This window comes from Gregarina niphandrodes, assembly GCF_000223845.1.
Source record: "Gregarina niphandrodes unplaced genomic scaffold scaffold00007, whole genome shotgun sequence".
NCBI classification, from domain to species: domain Eukaryota; phylum Apicomplexa; class Conoidasida; order Eugregarinorida; family Gregarinidae; genus Gregarina; species Gregarina niphandrodes.
In genome coordinates this window covers 203,269-224,713 of record NW_011645778.1, presented here as the reverse complement: position 1 = coordinate 224,713, position 21,445 = coordinate 203,269, and the positions used below count along the sequence as shown (strand labels likewise).

The window sequence follows — 21,445 nt, the reverse complement described above, 5'->3', positions numbered from 1 at the left end:
ACCGTAAGCATACACCAGAGCAACGGGGGGGGGGGGGCACCGGCACCGGCGATCAGCTGAGAGCAGCTGGGGAGGGGCGAGTGGGTTGAGATCTATTTGTTCAGACCGAGCTGATAATGACCATCGAACTCTTCATCAACCGACTCCGGCTGCTGCTGAAAGCCGAAAACGCAGCCGCTCAAGAATCAACCGTGCGCTCCCCTGGCGCTCCACTTACTACCGCACCGTACAGCCCCCGCACATCTGCAATGCTACATTTGAACTGTTCCGTTTCAGTCGTTCGAGGACCTGCGAGGTGTAGTAATCGCCATGGGCAGGAAGATCAAAATCTGCATAAAGTCACGCGAGAAATATCGAGCGTTTAAGGGCTTTCGTAAGCACCTGGCTTTCATACGTTCTTCACTGGTTGCACCCTCTACACGTTCGGTTTGATGCTCTTATGTATATCCGTTGATAATCTTGTTTCTTAGTGGAAATTGTGCTTGAGCATGTGGGAATCATGTCGTGCTGTCGGCCTACTACGGATATCGTGTTGCGGGCTGCGCGGAAGCTGACTGCTACTGCGTACAAGGTACTGGACAGTTCAATAGGGAGCTCCTTGTCGCAGTCAGAGGTGGATATACTTCTAAGGGACAATTTGAGGAGAGGGCGAATCCTGCAAGACATCGCGGGGAAGGGATCAATAACTCACGAGGAGTATCAAATCATCATCGATGTGCTCGGGCCTTCCGCGGCAGCGGCTAAGGTCCTGGACCTGGACGTCAACTCATCATCAGACTCCTCGTTGGACCAGTGGAGCCGGCAAAGGCCTATTCGGGCAAGACACTCTTGGTACAAAGCGCCACCCCCACCCCCTCCCCAAGAGTACACCAGTAAGGTCGCAGACACATGGGACATGGATGTCAAGGCAAGACGACGAAGATCCACCCGAAACAGCTCCGTCGATTCCAACTACATGGAACCGGAACTAGACAGAGAGTACGCGCGAACAATCCGTCCTGTTTACAAGCAGAGATACTCATATATATCGGAGCACTAAAATTCCTGGATTTTTTGCAACGAACAAACTTTTCACAAATGACTGATGTGGATATCACTGCAGAAATCAAGGACACAGATATGCCCGAAGAAATGCGCCACGCGACGGTTGAATTGTGCAAGGAAGCTGTCAGGACCAGGGAGGCTGAAGGCAAGATCGCTTCGTATATAAAAAATGGCATGGACAGCGCTTTCCCCGGAGTCAAGTGGCATTGCTTGGTTGGGAAAGCTTACTCCAGCTATTTCACTCACGACGAAGGCTCCTTTATAAATGTAGTGGTCGGAAAAGAAAACATCATTGTATTCAGGGCCTCTTAATCAGCGCGCACACGTGTGTGCAACGGTCACTAAAGCTCAATGCTGCAATTAATAATCATTTTGGTGCTGATTAAGAGTGTGCAGGCACAAGATCTCTTTGATCTGATCGATTATGACCCGAACATAGCGCTGGCTGCTGCCGGGATGGGACTAGGATTCTTTGGCGGATTAGGATTATATCTGATTCGACTTCGGGCTGCAGCTGAATTGAGGTACGGTGAAAAAAGGCGGACACGGTTTTTTTGGCAGCAATATATCGACTCAAACATCGGGTTCACATGAGAGCTTTTCAATCGATTTGACGACTGGCGATTCGTGTTTAATGGAGGATGTGATGATCTCTGTTGAATTTTTGCCCTCGTCGCCGTCGTCATCCTCGAACGGACAAAAGAATCAGCACAGCACACCAGAATGAAACACCAACACAAAGTTGTCAAAGGCGTTACGCAAAGGCAATCGCATTTTACTGAAAACGTATGCCAAACTTCGCACCCGCGGCAATTCAATGCGACGCTACTGTTTTGTTTTCTTGAAATCTAACCATGGTAAGTTCATTCAAATAAAAGAGGGTTCAAAAAGGGGTTTATGCTCTAGCGGCTTTGACGGCCTTGATGATGTCCACGAAGGCGGGCTTGAGAGAAGCGCCGCCCACGAGGAAGCCATCGATATCCTTCATCTGGATAAGTCCTTCACAATTGGCGTCAGACACAGAGCCTCCGTAAACTATGCGGACCTTGTCGGCGACCTCTTGCGAAACCTTCTTCGCGATATGGGCGCGGATGGCCTCATGGGCATCCTGAGCCTGTTGCTGGGAAGCCACTTTGCCAGTGCCGATGGCCCAGACAGGTTCGTATGCGATGACAACCTTGTTCCAGTCGGAGATAGCCTCGACGCAGGCGTCGATTTGGCGAGAGCAAACCTCGTTCGTCTTCTCGGCCTCTCTCTCCTCCAAGGTCTCGCCGATGCACAGGCACACTTCGATGCCGTGTTCAAGGGCAATCTTGGTCTTAACCGCGGTGTCCGCGTCCGTCTCGTGGTAGAGGGTTCTACGCTCAGAGTGGCCCACAAGCGTCCAGGGGACATTCATGTTTTTGAGCATCTCAGCGGACACCTCACCAGTGAACGCGCCGTTCTTGGTTTTGGATACATTCTGGGAACCAAGCTCGTACTGCTCGTTCAACGCCTGGCGAGCGGTTGAGTAATGGATGGCAGTGGGGAAGATAACAACGTCTGCAAAGAACATATTGCGTACACAACAGTGCCCACCACTCCGCGTGATAGCTGGGCGGCATCCCGTGCAATGAGGCTATCGCGGAGACCCTCAAGGAGAGACAACTTACTCAGCTTCTTCTTGTCGAATGACGTTCCGTTGAACACTTCACCCAAGGTCTTGATGGACTCGGTAGTGCCGTTGCACTTCCAGTTGCCGCCGACCCAAGCAGTTCTCGCCATAGTTGCTGATGTGATAAGTTGGATGTCTGGTTTAAAAAAATCTGTGTGAACCAGCGGCTGATTCGCACACATGGAGCTCGAGGTTCCTGTCCCCGGTAAGCTCATAGAGCAGACCCCCTACAGAGATTCAGCCAAGGATATCTTATCCAGAGTTCGCGAACTTTGCGGATGGGGACGGCCGACATTTCCGGGTTCGCAACCAGGTAAGGAGCAACAAAGGGGAAGCGAAGGGAAAGGACTCAGAACGTGGGCTCTGAGTGAGGACTCAGAACGTGGGCTCTGAGTGAGGACTCAGAACGTGGGCTGGGGGTGAGGAGGGTTCTTTTAGTGTCCTTGTCTATTACCAATATTCGACAGTTGGCTAATCATGCGTATGTGGCTTGCGAGAAGACTGATGGCGTGAGATATTTGTTGTATGCGGCATCTAGGTTGGTATTTCTGATTGACCGTAAAGAAACGAGTAAGTGGTGGTGAAATTGTTGAATGGTGTTTAGTTCAGGTGCTGAATTTGTCTTTACCTTTGCCTGGTTTGCCGGAGACGGAGGATGGGGAGTTGATCTGTCACCAGTCGACATTGTTGGATGGCGAGTTGGTGACGGATAAGTTGGTGGATGGGTCGACGAGGGTGTCATTTCTGATATATGATGCGGTGAGCATTAACCGAGATGCGACGATTGGCAAGCAAAATTTATTTGAGCGACTGAAGCAGGTATTATTGCAGGTTGTTCGTCCGCGGGTGGATATGGAGACTCAGAGGGCAGATCTGATTGATAAGGAGAAGGCGGCGAAGGATTACCTCCCAATTTACTTGAAGGATTTTTACGAGATTTGGGACATTTTGAGTATTAGGAATGCTTCTAAGAGGTTGCCCCATTTGAGCGACGGTATTATCTTTACCCCGGTAGCTGTGCCCTACGTGGCGGGTACTTGCAGACAGCTCATGAAGTGGAAGCCGCCGGAGTTGAACACCTTGGATTTCGCTTCGGAGCTTCTGTACTCACTGGACATCCATGGGAACCATATTCCGGTGGCTGCGAAACTGTTAATTGGTAGTAAGGGGTTCCGGCGGGACAGCGGCTGTTGGATGGTTTTGAATAAAGGCCATTGGGGTGAGATGTTGAAGCGTCACGAGGAGTACCAGGATTGCGACGGTGCTATATGGGAGTGCTATTTCGACCCGAAGGCGACGACCTTAATTCCGGCGCAGTGCGAAAACGCCTTGGAGGTGGCCCAGAAATTGGAACAGTGGACGGCCTTCTGGAAGAAGGAGACGGTGGAGACCGCCGCTGCCGCCGGTCCTGCAACTGGGCCGGCGGGTGGCGGCTTGGACGCTACGGCGGGAAAGAAGCACGGACCATCCGACGCGCTCAAGAGCCGGGTGAAGCGGTTGAGGAAGCAGCAAACGCTGTACGACGACATCATGATTGCCGAAGACATGGCTGTGAGCAACGGCTTTCCGGAGCACGCCTGTCCCTACGCTAGAGTGGGCACCTCAGGCAACAACTACTTCGATTTTAACCAAGCCATCACCGTCGAAGGGGGGTGGGTCTTGGAAAGGATCCGTACAGACAAGCTGACACCCAACGATGAACGTGTCATGGTTCGGGTGAAAGAGTCTATCGACTCTGGTATCAGTTTTGTTGCACTCTTCGACTTGATCCTGAGCTATCGAACGGCAGGGGCTAGTCCCTGCTGCTGCTCACTCCAACTGCCCGACTACTATAGCACTCATGGGACCAGACTCCAACACAGCGGCACCGCTGCCCACGAAGAACAGCAAGCCCAACTCCTCAAAGACCTTCAAGAACCTGCGACCGAGACCACCGCCCCCGCCGCCGGGAAGCTGTCCCGGGACATCAAAATGGCCGTCGAAGAGGAGCCACCCAAGGAGAAAACTCTCCAGAGACAGAGCAGCTCCGATAGCAGCTCCTCCAGCATGTCCAGGATGATCAGCGAATCAGACGACAGCGATTCCGTCTGAGTTTTTTGTGTATAGGAGTCGCCCTGCAAGCGGCAACGCCGCAGAAATGAATACTGCGGGATGGGTGCCACGGAATTGAAAACCACCACACTCCTTCTACATGCGCACAGCGTCCTACACCCAGTGGTCCCGCACCAGCGTGCCATACCCACCAGTGCTGTGCCCAGGGTGTGCTACACCGAGCGTGTAGTACAACCAGCATCTGCCACCCCCAGCATGTGTTGTCCAGAGTACTATTCATCGGTCATGCCTTGCTGCAAAATATGTGAGGGGATGCCAGCAAGAGAGGCGACTTGGAGGCCGTAGCTTTCGGGGAACCGCCCGTCGGCGAGCTTGTAGGTGAATATGACGGTGTCTTGGTGTATGTTCGCAGCCAGGTGTTGGTAGGTGACGCAGGGGTGCCCTCGTTCTGTAGCAGCAGCACACGAGTGGTCGCAGAGCCAGTTGTGTAGCGGGAAGTGGGTTGCGAAGAGTGTGATGCAGTTGATTTTGTGAGTAATGTATTTAAGAGTAGACGCGGCGAGAATTGTGCCTTCCTTACTATTGGTCCCTCTTCCAAATTCGTCTATTAGGAGCAGAGATCTATGTGTTGCATGTTTAAGCATTTCGAGCACCTCTTCTAGCTCAATGAGGAACGTGGATTTGGACTCGGCCAAGACGTCTCGCAAGCCAACTCTGGTGAATATTCTATCGAAGATGGCCAAGTTCGCTTCCTTCGCCGGAATGGGTAAGCCCATCTGTGCCATAAGTATGAGCAGTGCCAACTGTCTGCTTAGAGTAGACTTACCGCCCATATTGGGTCCGGTAAGCACGATGCTCTTGGTGCCCTGGATCTTGACAGTGTTGGGGATGAATCGCGGGTTAGTGATCATGGCAATAGGGTGGTAACATGTATCCAGAAAAATATGTTGGTCATCGTCCACGAACTGAGGGAAGCACCATGTGTGCAACTCGAGAGCATATGTCGCCATGGACATGAGGCAGTCCAGCTCCGCCACTACCTTGAGCGTGCCGATCACGGCGTCGTTCTTCTGGTGCAGTAGCCGTATCTCATCGGACAACCAGGGATGAAGCGTTAATTCAGCCTCCGTCTCTGCGTTGATAAGCTCATTAACCATCTGCTGAAGAACTTCTTCTTGAAACCTGACATATCCTTTACGTGTGCTCGTCATGACTCCGCCTGCCCTCTGTACCTTCTTCCAATCTTGCTCCGACACCTCCACCTCGTATCGGTACTTACTGTGGATGTAACATCCGCTACACCTTCCGATGCCCAATGTTTTCCAAATTGCTCCCTTTGATAAATAACTTTCTAGCTTATCCTTTAACTTCTGCACCGCCGAATCCTTCTCATCGAAGTCCGGCCATATTCCCGTCTTAGGCCGAAACTCGTTCTTGGATGCAGTTCCACCCCCTACAGACTCGATCCGAACAAGTGAACCTCTTACCACTTCCATGATCAATGCCTCATTATATGTCTCCTTCACCAGGGCAGCCACACGCCCAGTGTCCACCAGATCCGAGCCTCGGTCCTCAAGTGACACTTGAATGCGGTTGATGACGTCATTGATGACTGACAGATCCTTTAGGAACTCAACATAACTACTAATTCTACGTCCTATGGACCTCTCACTGAAGTATACAGCTCCTCGTTCGGATTTCAGTAGATCTCCGGATATCCGACCAAACTGCCGTTCTAAATCCGGGAGCTTTCTCATCATCTGTCCGACCTCACTAACTAAACTTGGACGGTCGATAAGGAACTGAACGGCCCTTTGGCGCTGTTCTATCTGCGGGATATTCAGCAAAGGATAATGGATCCACTGTCTGAGTTGTCTTTGACCCATTACTGTTGCGCACCGATTGATGCACTGGAATAATGATGGAAGCTCGCCAGTCTTAAGATCCTGTTGCACAACACCCTGACCCGCTGCACCACTGGCCCCCTGATGTGTGACGCTACTCGCGATAGGATCCTCCAAGCCAAGAGCCTCAATTGCCACTGCGTCTAAGACCAAATGATTCTTCGTTTCTTCGAATGCATTGAAAGAGCCACACGTGAAAATTCTCTCTGCCAACAATACGTCCTGCAAGTAGAGCCAAAGCTGCTCTATGGCCCTGAAGCCTTCTTTGGGTACATTTGCGATCCATTCCAGAATTTTGATCGACTCATCTTCATTATTGCATTTGAGTAAATACGCTTTCAGAATGTCGTAGCCAACTTGTTCGGAATCTGCAGCGCCAGATGCCGGCTGCACAATAGTAGGTGGGCACGGAAAGCTTTCAATTAATTCTATCGTGGACTTTTTGGCAGTAGTCTTATTCAAAATTACTTCTTTCGGGCACAAGTGACCAAGGACATTGCGAAGATCCCTCTCACTCGGAATAATTGCAAATTGAACATGACAACACACTACATCCACAAACGCCATACCGTATTGACCGTCGTCGGTACTACCATCATTGGTACTACAATTGTTGGTATTACCATCATTGGTACTACAATTGTTGGTATTACCACCATAATATAGAGAAACCAAATACGATGGGAGAGCGCCTAGCATCTTCTCATGTGTTAATGTTCCTCTGGTATATACTTCGCAGACGGATCTCTTGACAGCATTGTCTTGTGTAGCTCCTTGTTGCTTCCTGGTAGACAACTCATCTGGAGTTTCCATCTGCTCCACGACGGAAACAGTAAAGCCTAGATCCACCAGTTGCTTACCGTAATGACAGAGCGATGACTCCGGAAATCCGACATGGGCCTTCTGGTCTTTTCCCATCCACTTTAGACCAAGTATTTCTTGAGCAATAGCAGCGTCTGTGTAAAACAGCTCGTAGAACTTACCGAGTTTAAAGAATAAGATATTGCTAAATGCCTGAGACTTGATATCCCAGTATTGACACATAGCAGGTGTGAAATGCATTCTATCATCGAAACCAGGTTTATTCCCTCCACCGACGACAGTGGGTTTCGTAATGCTTGGTCGGGCGCTTTTTTTGCCCTCACGAGGTCCGGGCCACCAGATACGACCAAAATTAAAGGTTGGATCTTCCGGTGGATGGCCATTAACATCTTTCAGGTACGAGGGATTGATCCAGGATGGGAAATTATAGACATCAGCATACTTGTAGTAAGCAGTAATATATTTCGACCACATTATCTGGTCCTTTAACCTCGGAATTTGGAATAAGTAGTGGTTTAGTAATTCATCGTGTGGCCGCTCTCCTTCACTTCGTTGACGGCTCATGACAGCCATATCAAACGCTACGTTCGCTGTCATGCCCTCCTCCGCTTCCTGGGATTTTATGTCCTCAACCAAACTGTTTAGATAGTGGGTCATTTCCTCATTGTCGTCATTTTCTTCATCCATGGTACTGGTAATATCTAGCTGGTCAATCAGCGCCACAACATTGTCGTCCAAAGGATCATCATACTCCTGAAGCTTCTCATCCAACCTACGAAGAAGAAGTTCGTGCGCGATATGTGTGCGTAATGTGCGCGATTCGTAATGTGCGCGATTCGTAATGTGCGCGATTCGTAATGTGCGCGATGCCAGGTGTTGTGTACAAATAGTCTTTCTTCGGCTTCCTCGGGGCAGCGGGAACTTCCTGAGATATAGTTGGAAGCAGTATCGACTGTTCCTGAGAAGGTGACGACCATTGCCGGTTTTCATCTGTTGTTTGCATTACTTCGTCTATGCTTTTTGCATGCTCCTCTTCCGATGATTCTGCAAATATCAAACTTCGCCTTCGCTTAGCTGTCTTGGTAGGAACTTGCAGCATGTTGTCGGGCGGCCTTTTCTCTGTGGTCGGGCCTCCGTTCTCGCTGCTGCCTTTGTACGATGCAACGCGGTGCTCGCTGTGGGAGCCCGGAGGTTGTAGTACTGTAATGTCGCTCGATGAGGAAGACTGACCTCTATCCGACGGGTCACGTAGCTTGTTTGCAACGTCTTGTAACTTCTCTCCCAACTTCTGCCTCACATCTTCTGGCTTCTCTCCCACATCTTGTGGCTGTTTTTTCGGGCGTTGTGAATACTCATCGAAACCTTGTGGCTTCTCTACTAACGCCCGGCCTAAATCACTGTTTCGCGGCTTGTCTTTGTGCGGCTGGTCATCACGGCGGACTATGCCTCTAGTGGGAGTGAAGAAGGAGAAGAGGTTGGTTTGCATATATTGTTAAAAATGGAGCTTTTTCTGGGCCTCTTCTAGTTCGTAGAGGATAGGTCTGCAGAGTGTGTGTGCATTCATGACCCTGCTCTCCATTTCATATCGCATTAGGCGTTCGAGTTGCTGTTGAATATGTTGAATATTTGAGCGCAGCGACTCCACATTCTTCTCTCGGCTCTCATCGTAAACATAATGAACAAGTTCGGTGACTCTGTCCTGTATTTGCGCAATTTCATCCACATACCGGACCACCGCGGGATCCTTCAACAGCTCCTCTAGCTGTTCTTCGCGAGATGTAGTGGCTGCGGATTGCAGCAATTTGGTGAACTTAACATAACACACTTTACTTACAGTCTCGTTGCTGGTGATGTCGACTTGGGCCTTGTAATCCGCAATTGCTCCTCGTAGACGACTGGCATACTCTGAGCGTTCGATCTTCCTAGCCACGGGAACTCGGGAGACTTGCTGTTTAACTTTATGAGTGCTGCTAGATTTTTCTTCAGATTGCAAATCTGACAGTAGCAAATGCTCTCTGAGTTTCTTACGTCGCAGCTTGGATATCTCAGACCTCACGTTAACAATCGGAGCATCCTCGGCTGTATTGAGACTTGCCTCCAAAGACATCAAAGACGCTATAGCCGCCAACTCGGACTCATCGCCTAGCTCGTAAATTTTGCGCAGTTCGTTCTGGTTTGCTTGCTGCGCGTGTGAGAAATAACACGCCTGGATACTCTGCTGCTGCAGACTACGGCCGGCATGCTTGTTAAAGCGATCTAGCAAGTCGTAGCCTTTTAATCGCGCTTCGCGCGCACGTGTGTCTGCGCGATCTTCGGCGATATTTATATGCGGATTGTCCGGTATGCTCGTGATATCGAGGTCTGCGGGCACAACTTCAGTGGCGACTAGCGTAATTTCGGACTGCACCCTGACGTCGTCTGGATCGTCAAAGTAACTGTCGCCCCCAATGCCTTTGGATGGAGAGCCGGTTAACTGCGCAAAATATCTGCTGCTGAACAACCGGTGCCAGAACTCAGGCTTGTCAAGCTTGCCCCCCTCCACGAGCTCTCTGTAACGCCTTTTTACGTACTCAGACTCGATCAGGAGCGCCGCCAGTTTTTCTTCGTCTTCTACGCTAGTGCCAATTTGGAAAAATGGCTCCTCCAGAGTTGGCAGCGGCAACGTCGCCGTAACCAACGCACCATGCCGAATCCAAAAGGCGTCTTCGGAAATCGTACCTGTTTCCACCAACGACTTGTACGATAAGAACAAATCCGGATGGGACTGTAAAATCGACTGCCGAGCTAACAACGTTTGCTCCTGTTCCGCATGCAATTTGCGCGCCAAAAACTCGTCGCGTCGACTCTGCAGCGCCTGCAGGATCTCCTTATACTTTGCGATGTAACTTTCCTTAGACGTAGTGGCCTTCTTATACAAAATCTCATCTACCTTTACCAGCCATGCTTTGCGCATCTTCAACAGCGCTTCGATAAAAAGATCCAATGCCGCGTCATCCGCGAAGCTTAAAATCAGATCTGCCGCTCGATTCTGCCGCAACTCATTCTTACGCAACTGCTTTACCTGACCCCCATCAAACTGACACTGTACCATCGGCTGCTTCGGATTTCGCCTCTGTCGAAGGAAACTTTCCAAACACCATTCCGACCGGTCCTTTCCTAATCAAACGTACATTGACACGTGCCCAGACCAACCGTCGTCGCTCAGTAGTGGTGACAATAGTCATGATAGCAGTCGTGAGAGAAGCAGCAGCAATCACAACCACGGGTCCGATAACCACAACCACAGACCGGCCATGTTGAAGCGACAGCCGCAAACGAGTGCGAAGAAGCGAACCCACCAAGAAGCGAACTGCGCACACATGTGTGCGAACACACATGTACGAACACAAGTGTGCGAACACAGGTGCCAAATTAGTGGGCGGGCGGAGTCAGCGGTGTGGAGCACCCGGCATACCTTGTACCAGCACAATGAGGCCATTGTCCTCCTCCAGGAGGAGCACGGCGGGGGTCCACTGTTTCTCCCTAAGTGCGAGTTTGAACTGAATACTCCATTGGGACATCCGGACCAATGTATGTGCGCGTACTTCTGGCAGTCGCGGCGGCACTGCGATTTTGTCCGGAAAATTGCGGTGAATACACTCCGGATGGTTGCAACGCGTGCGTCTGTGATCCGGCCGGGCAGCTGGAGCGTTGTACCCGGCGTTTTTGCCGGACGCCGCTGCATCCCCGCGGCCACTGTCTGCGCTGGGACAACACCACGGACCCCTCGCCGGCTCCGACTGATCCCCCCGAACAGTCTTCTGTCCCAAGTCCGGACGACCAGCGTCAGTGTCCCATCCCCAACTGCCGGGTCTTCATGCCCGACCGGTGCAATGAGTGCTATTGCTCGCCCTTAAACCGCGTCGCCTGGTGCACCTCACTCCCCTGCTCCGAACCAGAGTTACACTCCGGGGGCTTACCCGTGCCTTCCGACTCGTCCGTCCCTTCCGAGTCGCTCGTCCCTTCCGAGTCGCCCGTCCCTTCCAACCCGTCCGTCCGTTCGGAGTGGGCCTCCTCGTTCTCGCCCTTGGGGCTATCGTCCTTAGGGGACTCGCGAGCGAGCGACTCGCCCGTGAGGGACTCGCTCGCGAGGGACTCGCCCTTGCCTCTTAAAGGGGGCGTGTCCGGAGACTTTGCTGCGCCTGGGGGTCGTTGTGTGGACTACCGTAGTGCGCCGCCGCCGGGATCTGCGCCGGTGTTCCCGGTGGAGGATGAGGTGGATAGCAGTTCCACTTCGACGACGTCTGCGCCGATGCCACCGAGTACAACTCCGGTTCCGGGTTCGTGTGTGGACCAGACCAGTGCGGACCGGTGTCCGAGTCGTTGTCGCGGCATAGCGTTGCTTTCATGTCAGTTGTGCGGTTGCAGTGCGGGGGGCGAGGTTGAGTGGTGCACACCTTGTCTGCAGAGGTGTGCGAACGCGCGACGTGTGTGCCTAGACCCCACAGGTGTACGCGCGCCACCTCCGCTCATGCGCTGGGACCACAACACCATGGCCAACGTCACCTTTGACATTACACTCGTCCTGCCTGCCACCACACTCTGCCAAGAGTTCCATTTCCAATGCCCCCGCGTTTCCAAAGGCTGCTACTCCTGCCACTGCGCAGCTGACACACGCCGCGAACACTGCCATGTCAACCCCGACTGCTATCACAACCAGCTGGCTGCCGCCTCCTCACTCACCTCCGTCTCCGACCTACTCGCCAGTCTTCTCGACGGCGGCGAAGCACGCTGTCACACACCGCACAAAAAGAAGGCAACACCACCACACAGAGCACGACCACAAGACGCACCAGCAGAAACAAAACCACAGGCCGAACCACAGGCCCCATCAAGAATACAACCACGCCCGACGGAGCCGCGAGCCGAAGTGGTCGGCGGGGGCTGGATGAACCGGCTCACCTACTGGCTCTGCTCAATCCCCGTACCCACGGGAGTCTGTACCTTTATGCAAAACTGACCACAGCCACCTATTCAGTCACCTCGCCTCTGCAGTGCAGTTTCCCCGCCTCTACAGTGCAGTAGTCGTGTCGGTCCAGCCGTCATGACGGTCTAACAGCCATGTTTCTCGCGGCAGTGGCGTTTCCGTGGTGGTGCAGTTGCGCGGGGTGGTGTGGTGGCGGGTGAAGGTTTTTTTGGCGCTCGTAAATGGCAGGTATCCAGTTGCCCCCTCGTCTTCGCAAGGAAGGGCCTTTGAGTGCGATGCCGGTGCCGCTGGCTCGGTTGGAGGAGAGTGAGGTTCCGCGGAGCATTTTGCATGACCCGTTTATGTTCCTGGGTCCGTCTTTGAATCGTTCGAATTGTTCGCGTGTATGTGACTTTACGTATTGGACGGCACAGAAGCAGCAGTTTGTGCAGAAGCCGCGGACGGCAATGGACACGGAGTTTGTGACGGTGGATTCAAAGAAGGTGGCTAGCAAACCGCCGGCGTATAAGAAGAACGTGCAGAACACGTATGTGCAACGGCCGCCGCAGCAACGCAGTTACCAGTCGGGCGGTAAGAAGGACAAGCTGAGTGCGGCTTATCAACGGCCGCAGCCGGTGAACCGGTTCGCGGTAATGCGAGCGCGTGCAGTCGTCGGCGAGTATGCCTGTCCAATTGAGCCCGAATGGGAGCACGTTACGGACGCCTCATTGCAGCTGCTTAACGGGGCGACTATCAACCCGAAGACTGTTCTGTTTGAGGACATCAAGTTCGTCGGCCGCGTTCGGCACTTCAACAAACAGATTGAGCTCATTACGCCGCAAACATCGGTGGACTTGCCGCTCAAGTACACGTCTCTCGGCGGTGGCAACATGTCGCATCATATACCCGGTACACGCGGAGACCCAATTCTGTCCGAGCTGATAATGGACGAAAACGCCGGCGTGCAGGTGATTGTGACCGACCAGCTGCTGAGCACGCTCATGGCGGCGACGCTGTCCAAGTTCGGCTGGCAAATCGACGTCTACAAGTTTGAGAACAAACTGATTTTGGAGAAGTCCGAGCTTACCGAAAATTTGGACCTTCTAACCATCAACGAAAACGTCGCCATAGAGCACATGGGTGACTCCAAACAGCGAGAGGCGGCCAGGGAGTCGGCCCTGATACAGGTTGAGTTCCAGCAGTACGCCCTCACCAGACCCGACGGCTCCGGTCTCGAGAGCATTGCCGCAGTCGGACAGGAGGAAGAAATTGAGTTCGAGGAAGAGTGGCAAGTGCCCGAACGTTTCTACCGGTACCGATATATTACACTCCCGCCCGGACGCCCCATCCCGGGTCACCAAGGTGACCATTGTCGGAAACAGCCCATCAAAATGGCCGTCCGAGGAGAACTGCACTGCGCCCAGACCAATGCCGACGGTGCCGTTGAGGAATACCTCACAGTCCACTCTCTCAATGAAGGGTTGATTAAACTTACTGGGGAACCGTGGGCAAGTGGTCTTGAACGTCAGAAGGGTGCCCTGCTCCTAAGCGAAATGCGCAAGAATAACTGCAAAATGAGCAAGTGGCTCTACGCCAGCATAGTCGCAGGTGCTAACAGCATGAAAATCGGCTTCATATCCAAACGCACAGGTGACAACCGTATCCTCACCGTTCAAACCAGTCGCATTGGCGATCTCGTCGTCCAAACCGGACTCAAAATGGCCAACGGATGGGGCACCATTCGAGAACTACTTGACATCATTCTCAGCGACAACCGAGAAGGACGCTTCATCATTACAAAGGACGCACTCGGCGAAACCATCCGAATTCACCATGTTTCTGTCGAAGTCGAATCCGAAGATTAATTTTTTTGCACCACAAAAACGCTGCCAGACCTAGTGCTTCCGCCACTCGCTTCCCTCAGGCACTCGCTTCCCTCAGGCACTCGCTTCCCTCCAAGGTCGTAACTTGTCAAGCATCCCTTCCATCTGTTGTGGGCTGTCATGCAAAAAAGGAAAAAAAGCCCCAAATTGGATCGAATCCGCCTCATCCCCCAAGACCTGCCTCATCCCCCAAGCTCGGGCCCATGTAGGCGGCACAGTGGACGACACAGTAGGCCAACCAAATTAATTGTAGAAACCGATGTGGCACCGCTGACTCTTTTCTTTCAACTGTTCGTCGATCTGGCCTATACGACCCCCGACGTCACTAGAAACGCTGGCGTTGCTAGAGATGAGATCTAGATAGCGGAGGAGCTCGTCCTTCTTCCAGATGCCTCCTCTTTCAGCGAGGTTGGATGCGTAGTAGACGGGAGCTGGCATGCTGACAGCTCTTTGTGCTCGCTGGAAAAGGTGTGCTTCCTGGTAGATGAAGTGTGCATAGAACATGAGGCGTTCATTGGCGGTCATTTGTTGTAATTGCGGGTCGAAATCCTTAAGCGTATCGCAGTAGACCATGTAGCGAGCAGGGTGTGAAGTTCCCTTGATACCAGCCTGTGAGAGGAGGTAGAAGTTGGGGACGGAAGAGGGGATGGAAAGGTTGTCGAAGACGACTGTGCCAGGAGGCATGTTGGTAGCGTCATTAGCACAGTTCGGAACGAAGAACCGCGTCTGATGAGCCCGGCGGACGGCTATGCAGAGAACCACGGGCAGTGTGAACGATTTTTCACGGTATGCGGCTATGATGGCTTGGATCTCTTGCTGAATGGTCTCATTCAGCATTCCGTCGCTAACGCCATCTCGGAAGAACACGATACGTTTCGGCCAGTTAGTCGTCCCGTTCATCTCAGCCCGCTTCTCCAGCACCTCCCGGACCATGTCTGTGAGTCTGCCGCACACGTCAAAGTTACCCGCCGAATTCTCACAACGTACGGTGTGTGCGAAAGTCACGCCATCTCGGTCCATTGAGCAGACCAAGGCTGAGATCACTGGGATCAGCTTCCTTCCGTCTCTAAGCCGAGGCGCTTGTGCGCGAAGGTTGGAGAAAGCGAGAGCCATGATGGCTGTGTCTGTCTTGCTTCCAAGCATTTGTTGCACTGCTCGAACCTCCACCGCGGCGTGATTGATCTTGTGGCACACGCCTCCTAACTTTTGATTAATTTTGCTTAAAATATTTGCCACGTGACCCTCCATTCCGCGATCTTTCCTGTTGATTATAGGGGTTTTGAATGTTGTCAGCACCTGTGTCGTAATCATACCATCAAACGTGCCCTTAATATCCGCGTAAAGAGCTGTATTTTTCTCTCGAATGAATACGAACAAAATATCCAGTGAATTTTGCTTTAGTAGATTCTTAAGCTTATCAGCACGTGCCTGTAGATCAGACGGACCACTACATATCCAAGTAAACTCCGGTCGGGACGGGAAGCGCATGTTGTACTTGTTGGATTCCCTGCTCATGGTATCAAAAAAGTCTCGTACTAAATTGTCGTCAACTCTGCAGCTGTAAATGATCGCGCCATAATGCTGAACATTCTTCGGCTCGATAAACGCACACTGCGACATGTTCCATCTGCCCTGGCCTACCTGGACACCCATGGTCTGACCCTTCTTGCCACGCACTCCATACATCAGATTCGGAGGTCGTATTACCTTTGCCGCAATGAGCATCTCCTTCTTGCTCAACTCAATTCCGAACCGCTTGAGCACCGGGTTGTTAACAAAGTGCTTTGATACAACACTGTTAATGTACCGAATACGCTGTCCAGGTGGCATCGTCATGATCTCACCAATACGGGCTTTCACAGCCTCATTCACCATTTTGTTAACCGATTGCTGACATACTTCGAGAACCTCAATAGGATAGTAAACTTTTTTTCCACCTACCTTCTCCATCAAGGGCGCGTCAGGGTAACGCAGACGGATGTTGTATGTGTCTGCAAAGTACTTGGTGACCGTAGTCTTCTGGCCGTTCTTTCCTTCGAACTCGTAGCTATTCGCGGTCTCGTCAGATAAGCCCTTCAATTTAAATGGCTTATAGTTCAAATGTGTTGTTTTGATCTGCAGGCCTTTTACACATTCGCGAATCATCATTTTCTTACGGTCATCCAACGGACCTCGATCATTGACACGAATGTCGGTCGACTTGAGGATGTATTCTGTCAACGATTGAGACTCGAGTCCCATGGCAGAGGCCGCATTGATGCATAGGGTCAGCTTATATCCTTTTTGGCTGGTCGTCTGACCGCTCTGAACGACGGAAAGGGTCTGGCTGTGACCCTTCCAGAGCTTCTGTGCGCCTAGATTTAACGACTCCCGAGTATTGTCCAAGTCGACAAACGCATCCGGGTCATCGGTAGGCATAAACAAACGGTTGTTCTTCGTGTAGTTATTTACACGCGCTGCCTTCTTCATCAGGATGTCAAACAGTTGCTCCTCTTCCCTAACTGTCTCCGTCGCTCCGCCCGCTTCGTATTTGGTGTACGCTCGACGTAGGTCAAGCGGTTCACCCTGCGGTAGCACTGACAGCATCCACTCAATCTTGGCGTGGGTCAGTCGATCATCAATGCGGATCGGCTTTAGGTCGGCCGGATAGTACAAGATCCTATCCGCGTCATACAAAACATCACCCCAGTCTATGTTCTTCTCCTTAAGCGACCGCTGCAAACACATGACGCGCGAGTCGGGCTCCATCGTATATGGCAAATCCGACATCGCCGTAAATTCAACCAAGTGCTTCTGCAACAACACCTCCTTTTCCGGCAGGACCACCTCATAGTGGTTCGTTGATGTTTGCGTGTCTCCGTATACGTCGTGTACGGGCGCCGGGCCGCGTCTATCACCTCCGCCGCCTCTGTAACCTCCGCCGCCACGGCTGTCACTGTAACGACCACCACCCCCACCACCTCCGCCTCCGCCTCGACCACCTCCATACCCACCACCCCCTCCGCGATCGCCTCCATACCCACCACCTCCTCCGCGATCGCCTCCATACCCACCCCCGCCTCCACCTCGCCCACGACCGCCACCGCCGCCGCCACCGCCGTACCCACCGCCGTTGCGATCACCGTAGCCTCCGCCGCCGCGATCACCGTAGCCGCCCCCTCCACCGTAGCCTCCACCACCGCGACCACCACCTCCTCGGCCACCACCGTAACCTCTACCACGACCACTCATGTAATTTTCGTCTAGGAATTTCTTTTGATCTCTCCACCACTCTCTAGGAGACACACAGGACACGATGGCCATTAACCCTGTTGAGAACTCACTGCTGGAGAACGCGTTAGCACCTAGGCGAGCAGTGGTGGAAAGCATTCGTACGTGACAGATGGTCGTTCTGTGAGAACGAAGAGAAGGAGATGCAACAACCGACCATGCAGCCAAATTGGCCATTGACAGTTATTCTGCGCAAATTGCGGCAGGAAGGGCCATACCGACCGTGCGTACCGTAAAAAAGTTTGAGCGGGAAGGACGAGGGCCGTAGACAACCGCCCGGGGGCCATCAAGGCCAAGTCCCTCAACAGTCTTGCCCACGACTATCTCCAACTGCAAGTCAACCGCAAGTGCAAGTGAAACAAGAGACCGGGGACGGTCACACGCAGAGGCTGCCAGAGCCGACGTGCGAGGAGGATACGCCTAGTGACGAGTGACTATCTGGTGGTAATGAACGCACCGACTTGGGGTCGGCATCACTAAGCCGGCACAAGGCTACAGCACTAAAGGTAAGCATCAACGGGCCCCCCGGACACGGGAGCTTAATAATCGACACCAGTACAGGTGAGATATGAGGCAAACTTCCAGGTCCAGGGCCGACCGACGAAAGCGATGCCATTGCCGCGGGCCGCTGAGGAAGAGCTCAGACGCCAGGTAGACTCCCAGCTTTCAAAAGGCGTCATACGTCCGAGTAAATCGCCGTGGAGCTCTCGTCCACTCGTGATGCCGAAGAAAACAGGCGACTGCCGGGTCGTAATAGACCATCGGCAAGTCAATAAACAGAGCTTGATGACGCGTTCCCTATTCCCCTCCTCTGGGATGATCTCCGAAAGACGTCCGGCCATTCCTACTATATTGCTCTCGACTGTAGCTGGGTCTGGAATGTTCCCATCAGCGAAGCGTGTAAGCAATACACCGCATTTTGTACCCCTTGGGGACGGTTCGAATTCAACGTTGTGCCCTTCGGCATCAGAAACTCGCCGAGAGAGTCGACGAGGAGCACGATCAGGACCTCGATGCTACGCACATCAATAATCGACCGTTTGCAGTCCGCTTCGTCGCGATCAGCCAGAACCTATTCCAGCTACCGCCACGCGACGAGTTCCTTGTGAAGGACGACGACATCCCCGTGGATGACCTTCTAAAAAGAGATGGCGGCCTCTACGAACACCGTAAGACCAAAAAATTGTACGTCCCGACTCGACTTAGGTCTAAGCTGACTGCTTGGTACCACGGTCCAAGGGGTTCGTACAGCACTTCGTACAAGAGTGCGCTACCTGCGTCCGCAATTCCCGTGCGTGGCTTGCCGCGGGCACAGGAAGACAAGTTGAAGCAGCCGTTCTTCATGAGTAGAGTAAGCGTGGATTATGTGGGCCCTGGAGCATTCCAAGGGCAGGAATAATGCGTCCTTGTGTGCATAGACCACGGTCTGCCCAGCAGCGATCTTCTTTGATGGCTTGGCTAAACCGGAACTGGGTCGACCCAGCTTGCTTCGGCAAGGCGAGGGCTGCTCTAGCATGTTCCAAGAGACTCAGCTATTGGTCAACCATCTTAGACTGTACCGCGACTCGCTCTACCCAGGTTGCACCGAAGTAGGTTGCTTGCCCGACTATCTCAGCCATCGCCTGGAGGCACACCAGGACGTTCTCAGCCTACCGGGCCAATTGGCTACTCACCTGTTGGCTTCGCACTTCTCGACTCTATATACCGAGGGGGTTGTTGCGTCGTATGAACGCCGCCCTGCGTCCCCGCACGCACGACGTCGCCAGACAATACGGTTGCCCGCACACAAAACGAACAGACGATTTTTATAAAACTCGGATCAGATACTCACGCCTCCCCTCTACGATGTCACAGCCCACGAGCCCTTCGCCTAGTAGCCACGAGTCCCACATACAAACCAGTTGTTCCTAAGTTCATACTCGACGATGCGTTGAGCTTCGAGCGATCCTTGCTGTTCAGTCCGAGTGGAGACACCGGGCACATCATCCAGAGGTTGCTAGAAGGTCAGTCTGTCTATCTGTGAGGTCGAGAGCACAGCCCCACCCAGAACCCTCAGGGATCTGAGATCGTCAACCGTCTTGCCCGCGCCGGAGGAAACCTCCTGCTCACGATACCGAAGTTCCGACTCTCACTTGAGAGATATGTCGTCCCGACCATCGATATCAGTCACAGAGAATACGTTCCGTTTACGTCACGAGCCGTGGTTCCAATCCTGCCGGTTACTTGAACTCGCCTACATCGTGGTCCGTCGTTCGAAGCTTCGTCCGGAGAACACCCCTGGCGGTCCGGCCGTGATTTGCACACGAAGGAAGATCCGATATCCAATTGCCGCCCGAAGTCGGCTATTGGATATCGGATCTTCCTTCGTGTGCAAATCACGTCACGTACGTACGTAGACAGGAGAATGAGGATTCACCCGACTTCGGGCGGGTGAATCCTGTCTACGTACGTGGTCTGACTCCAGTCGAACCCCTGTCGATCCTCAATCGCTATTCCACCAATCTGCCGAGTGTCCCGCGACCTCTATACCGTGCTGATGTCCGTTGTCGTTCCTAACCATTCGTATCTACGCCAGTGGTTCCCGAGTCTTATTAGGATGTTGCCTGTCGGGGCCGGGATGAGAGTCCCTACCACGGCACTTGTAGCACTGGTTTATGATGAGCGCGCTTCTGTACGAGCCAATGCATGGAGACCCCGTGTGCCAATCCCGCAAGACACAGGACTCGAAGACGATGAAGCGCAGAACGGTCCTTTGGAGTTGATCCAAGAGGTTGCATTCGACCTGATCGGTCGACGATCCGACAACTGTGAGATAGAAACTGTTTTACGAAATGTGAACAGGTGCATCTGGACCATAGGACCTTACCCTGATTGGGCTGATGAGCGAGCGAAAAGGTTGTGGTCCCCAATACTGGGGATCAAGTCTTTGTTCGTCTCACTCTCAGTGATCGATGAGCAAGTCCTTGGCGTAACCTAACTGAGCGCTGGACGAGATCGGCAGGATAAGCGGCAGACAAGTCTGTCCGTATACCGTTTCGACTACTCGTCAGCCTGTGGTTGAGGTACGGTTAAGATTCAGGCTTTCGCCATCGGTGCTCAAATGCGTTCACCCGTAAATGCGTTGTTCTTCACACGTGTCTTCACAGGGTGGTCTCCACGGAATCCACGAAGGCTTCTCTAACGACCTCGATCCGACGAGGTAGCATACGAGGTAGAAGTTCGGGCACGGCACCAGTCAGATCATCTGACTGGTCTCCGTCATGGTGACGGAGCGAGCAGGCCATGGTGACCACTATCGGAGAGACTGTCCACGCTGATGTATACGGTTATCGCTACGCAACCATAGCGCAACAAAAAATTATTACCTTTGAGACATAACACTAAGTCGTGTGCGAGGTCACTCAACGGCGGTACGTACTGTAGGGGTTTATGCATAGGGCTTTGTGACTGCTTTCGTTTGTGCCGTTGCTCCTTGGCACGTACGTTTGTGCCGTTGCTCCTTGACACGTACGGTGGTGACTTTACGATATCCACCCGTAATACTTTTGTTACGAACGCTGCAAACGCGCCTTCGAACTCACTGCCGTTGTCTACATAGACCTGCCGCGGCACACCGAAGTACGCAACGAACCCTTGTGCAAAGGCGTCAGTTATCACCTGCGCTTCTTTGCTTTGGATCACTCGGGTTACTAGGAACCGTGTTGCTGCATCTATAATCACAAGTATGTAGTGGGTGTTGCCTTTGAACATGCGTGGTCCGATCAGGTCTAGGCTGACTCTGTCGAGAAATGACGCCATTGCTGACGTTCCTACCGTCTTTCTGTTGAGTGTTTTTGTTGGCAGGTATCGCGTGCATACGAAGCAACCTTTG

General features: G+C 52.6%; 12 protein-coding genes across 12 annotated transcripts; 6 read left to right on the top strand and 6 right to left on the bottom strand.

Annotated features, from left to right (window-relative positions):
• Positions 1-1,012: 1,012 nt before the first annotated feature.
• GNI_050950 (dynein light chain type 1) lies at positions 1,013-1,356 on the top strand (the record flags this gene model as incomplete). Its single annotated transcript, XM_011131466.1, has 1 exon — positions 1,013-1,356. A coding segment is annotated over one exon (344 nt), but the record flags the coding sequence as incomplete, so codon positions are not given.
• A 39-nt stretch (positions 1,357-1,395) lies between these two features.
• On the top strand, positions 1,396-1,771 carry GNI_050940 (putative transmembrane protein; the record flags this gene model as incomplete). The annotated part of the gene is made up of 2 exons (XM_011131465.1): positions 1,396-1,568; positions 1,606-1,771. The coding sequence occupies 2 exons, from the start codon at positions 1,396-1,398 to the stop codon at positions 1,769-1,771; spliced, it is 339 nt and encodes a 112-aa protein (XP_011129767.1).
• A 168-nt stretch (positions 1,772-1,939) lies between these two features.
• Positions 1,940-2,808, bottom strand: GNI_050930 (triosephosphate isomerase; the record flags this gene model as incomplete). The annotated part of the gene is made up of 2 exons (XM_011131464.1): positions 1,940-2,586; positions 2,697-2,808. 2 exons carry the CDS (start codon positions 2,806-2,808, stop codon positions 1,940-1,942), a joined length of 759 nt encoding a protein of 252 aa, XP_011129766.1.
• A 70-nt stretch (positions 2,809-2,878) lies between these two features.
• On the top strand, positions 2,879-4,789 carry GNI_050920 (putative mRNA capping enzyme; the record flags this gene model as incomplete). The annotated part of the gene is made up of 3 exons (XM_011131463.1): positions 2,879-3,011; positions 3,137-3,268; positions 3,303-4,789. The coding sequence occupies 3 exons, from the start codon at positions 2,879-2,881 to the stop codon at positions 4,787-4,789; spliced, it is 1,752 nt and encodes a 583-aa protein (XP_011129765.1).
• A 233-nt stretch (positions 4,790-5,022) lies between these two features.
• GNI_050910 (putative DNA mismatch repair protein MutS) lies at positions 5,023-8,479 on the bottom strand (the record flags this gene model as incomplete). Its single annotated transcript, XM_011131462.1, has 2 exons — positions 5,023-8,248; positions 8,361-8,479. The coding sequence occupies 2 exons, from the start codon at positions 8,477-8,479 to the stop codon at positions 5,023-5,025; spliced, it is 3,345 nt and encodes a 1,114-aa protein (XP_011129764.1).
• Positions 8,480-8,968: 489 nt separating this feature from the next.
• Positions 8,969-11,036, bottom strand: GNI_050900 (hypothetical protein; the record flags this gene model as incomplete). Its single annotated transcript, XM_011131461.1, has 2 exons — positions 8,969-10,632; positions 10,931-11,036. 2 exons carry the CDS (start codon positions 11,034-11,036, stop codon positions 8,969-8,971), a joined length of 1,770 nt encoding a protein of 589 aa, XP_011129763.1.
• Positions 11,037-11,355: 319 nt separating this feature from the next.
• GNI_050890 (hypothetical protein) lies at positions 11,356-11,850 on the bottom strand (the record flags this gene model as incomplete). Its single annotated transcript, XM_011131460.1, has 2 exons — positions 11,356-11,623; positions 11,681-11,850. 2 exons carry the CDS (start codon positions 11,848-11,850, stop codon positions 11,356-11,358), a joined length of 438 nt encoding a protein of 145 aa, XP_011129762.1.
• An 813-nt stretch (positions 11,851-12,663) lies between these two features.
• On the top strand, positions 12,664-14,286 carry GNI_050880 (putative eukaryotic translation initiation factor 3 subunit 7; the record flags this gene model as incomplete). Its single annotated transcript, XM_011131459.1, has 1 exon — positions 12,664-14,286. The coding sequence occupies one exon, from the start codon at positions 12,664-12,666 to the stop codon at positions 14,284-14,286; it is 1,623 nt and encodes a 540-aa protein (XP_011129761.1).
• Positions 14,287-14,547: 261 nt separating this feature from the next.
• Positions 14,548-17,673, bottom strand: GNI_050870 (piwi domain protein; the record flags this gene model as incomplete). Its single annotated transcript, XM_011131458.1, has 1 exon — positions 14,548-17,673. One exon carries the CDS (start codon positions 17,671-17,673, stop codon positions 14,548-14,550), a length of 3,126 nt encoding a protein of 1,041 aa, XP_011129760.1.
• Positions 17,674-18,453: 780 nt separating this feature from the next.
• GNI_050860 (hypothetical protein) lies at positions 18,454-18,973 on the top strand (the record flags this gene model as incomplete). Its single annotated transcript, XM_011131457.1, has 2 exons — positions 18,454-18,474; positions 18,545-18,973. 2 exons carry the CDS (start codon positions 18,454-18,456, stop codon positions 18,971-18,973), a joined length of 450 nt encoding a protein of 149 aa, XP_011129759.1.
• A 1,197-nt stretch (positions 18,974-20,170) lies between these two features.
• Positions 20,171-20,551, top strand: GNI_050850 (hypothetical protein; the record flags this gene model as incomplete). Its single annotated transcript, XM_011131456.1, has 1 exon — positions 20,171-20,551. The coding sequence occupies one exon, from the start codon at positions 20,171-20,173 to the stop codon at positions 20,549-20,551; it is 381 nt and encodes a 126-aa protein (XP_011129758.1).
• A 163-nt stretch (positions 20,552-20,714) lies between these two features.
• On the bottom strand, positions 20,715-21,372 carry GNI_050840 (integrase core domain protein; the record flags this gene model as incomplete). The annotated part of the gene is made up of 2 exons (XM_011131455.1): positions 20,715-20,866; positions 20,940-21,372. The coding sequence occupies 2 exons, from the start codon at positions 21,370-21,372 to the stop codon at positions 20,715-20,717; spliced, it is 585 nt and encodes a 194-aa protein (XP_011129757.1).
• Positions 21,373-21,445: the final 73 nt, after the last annotated feature.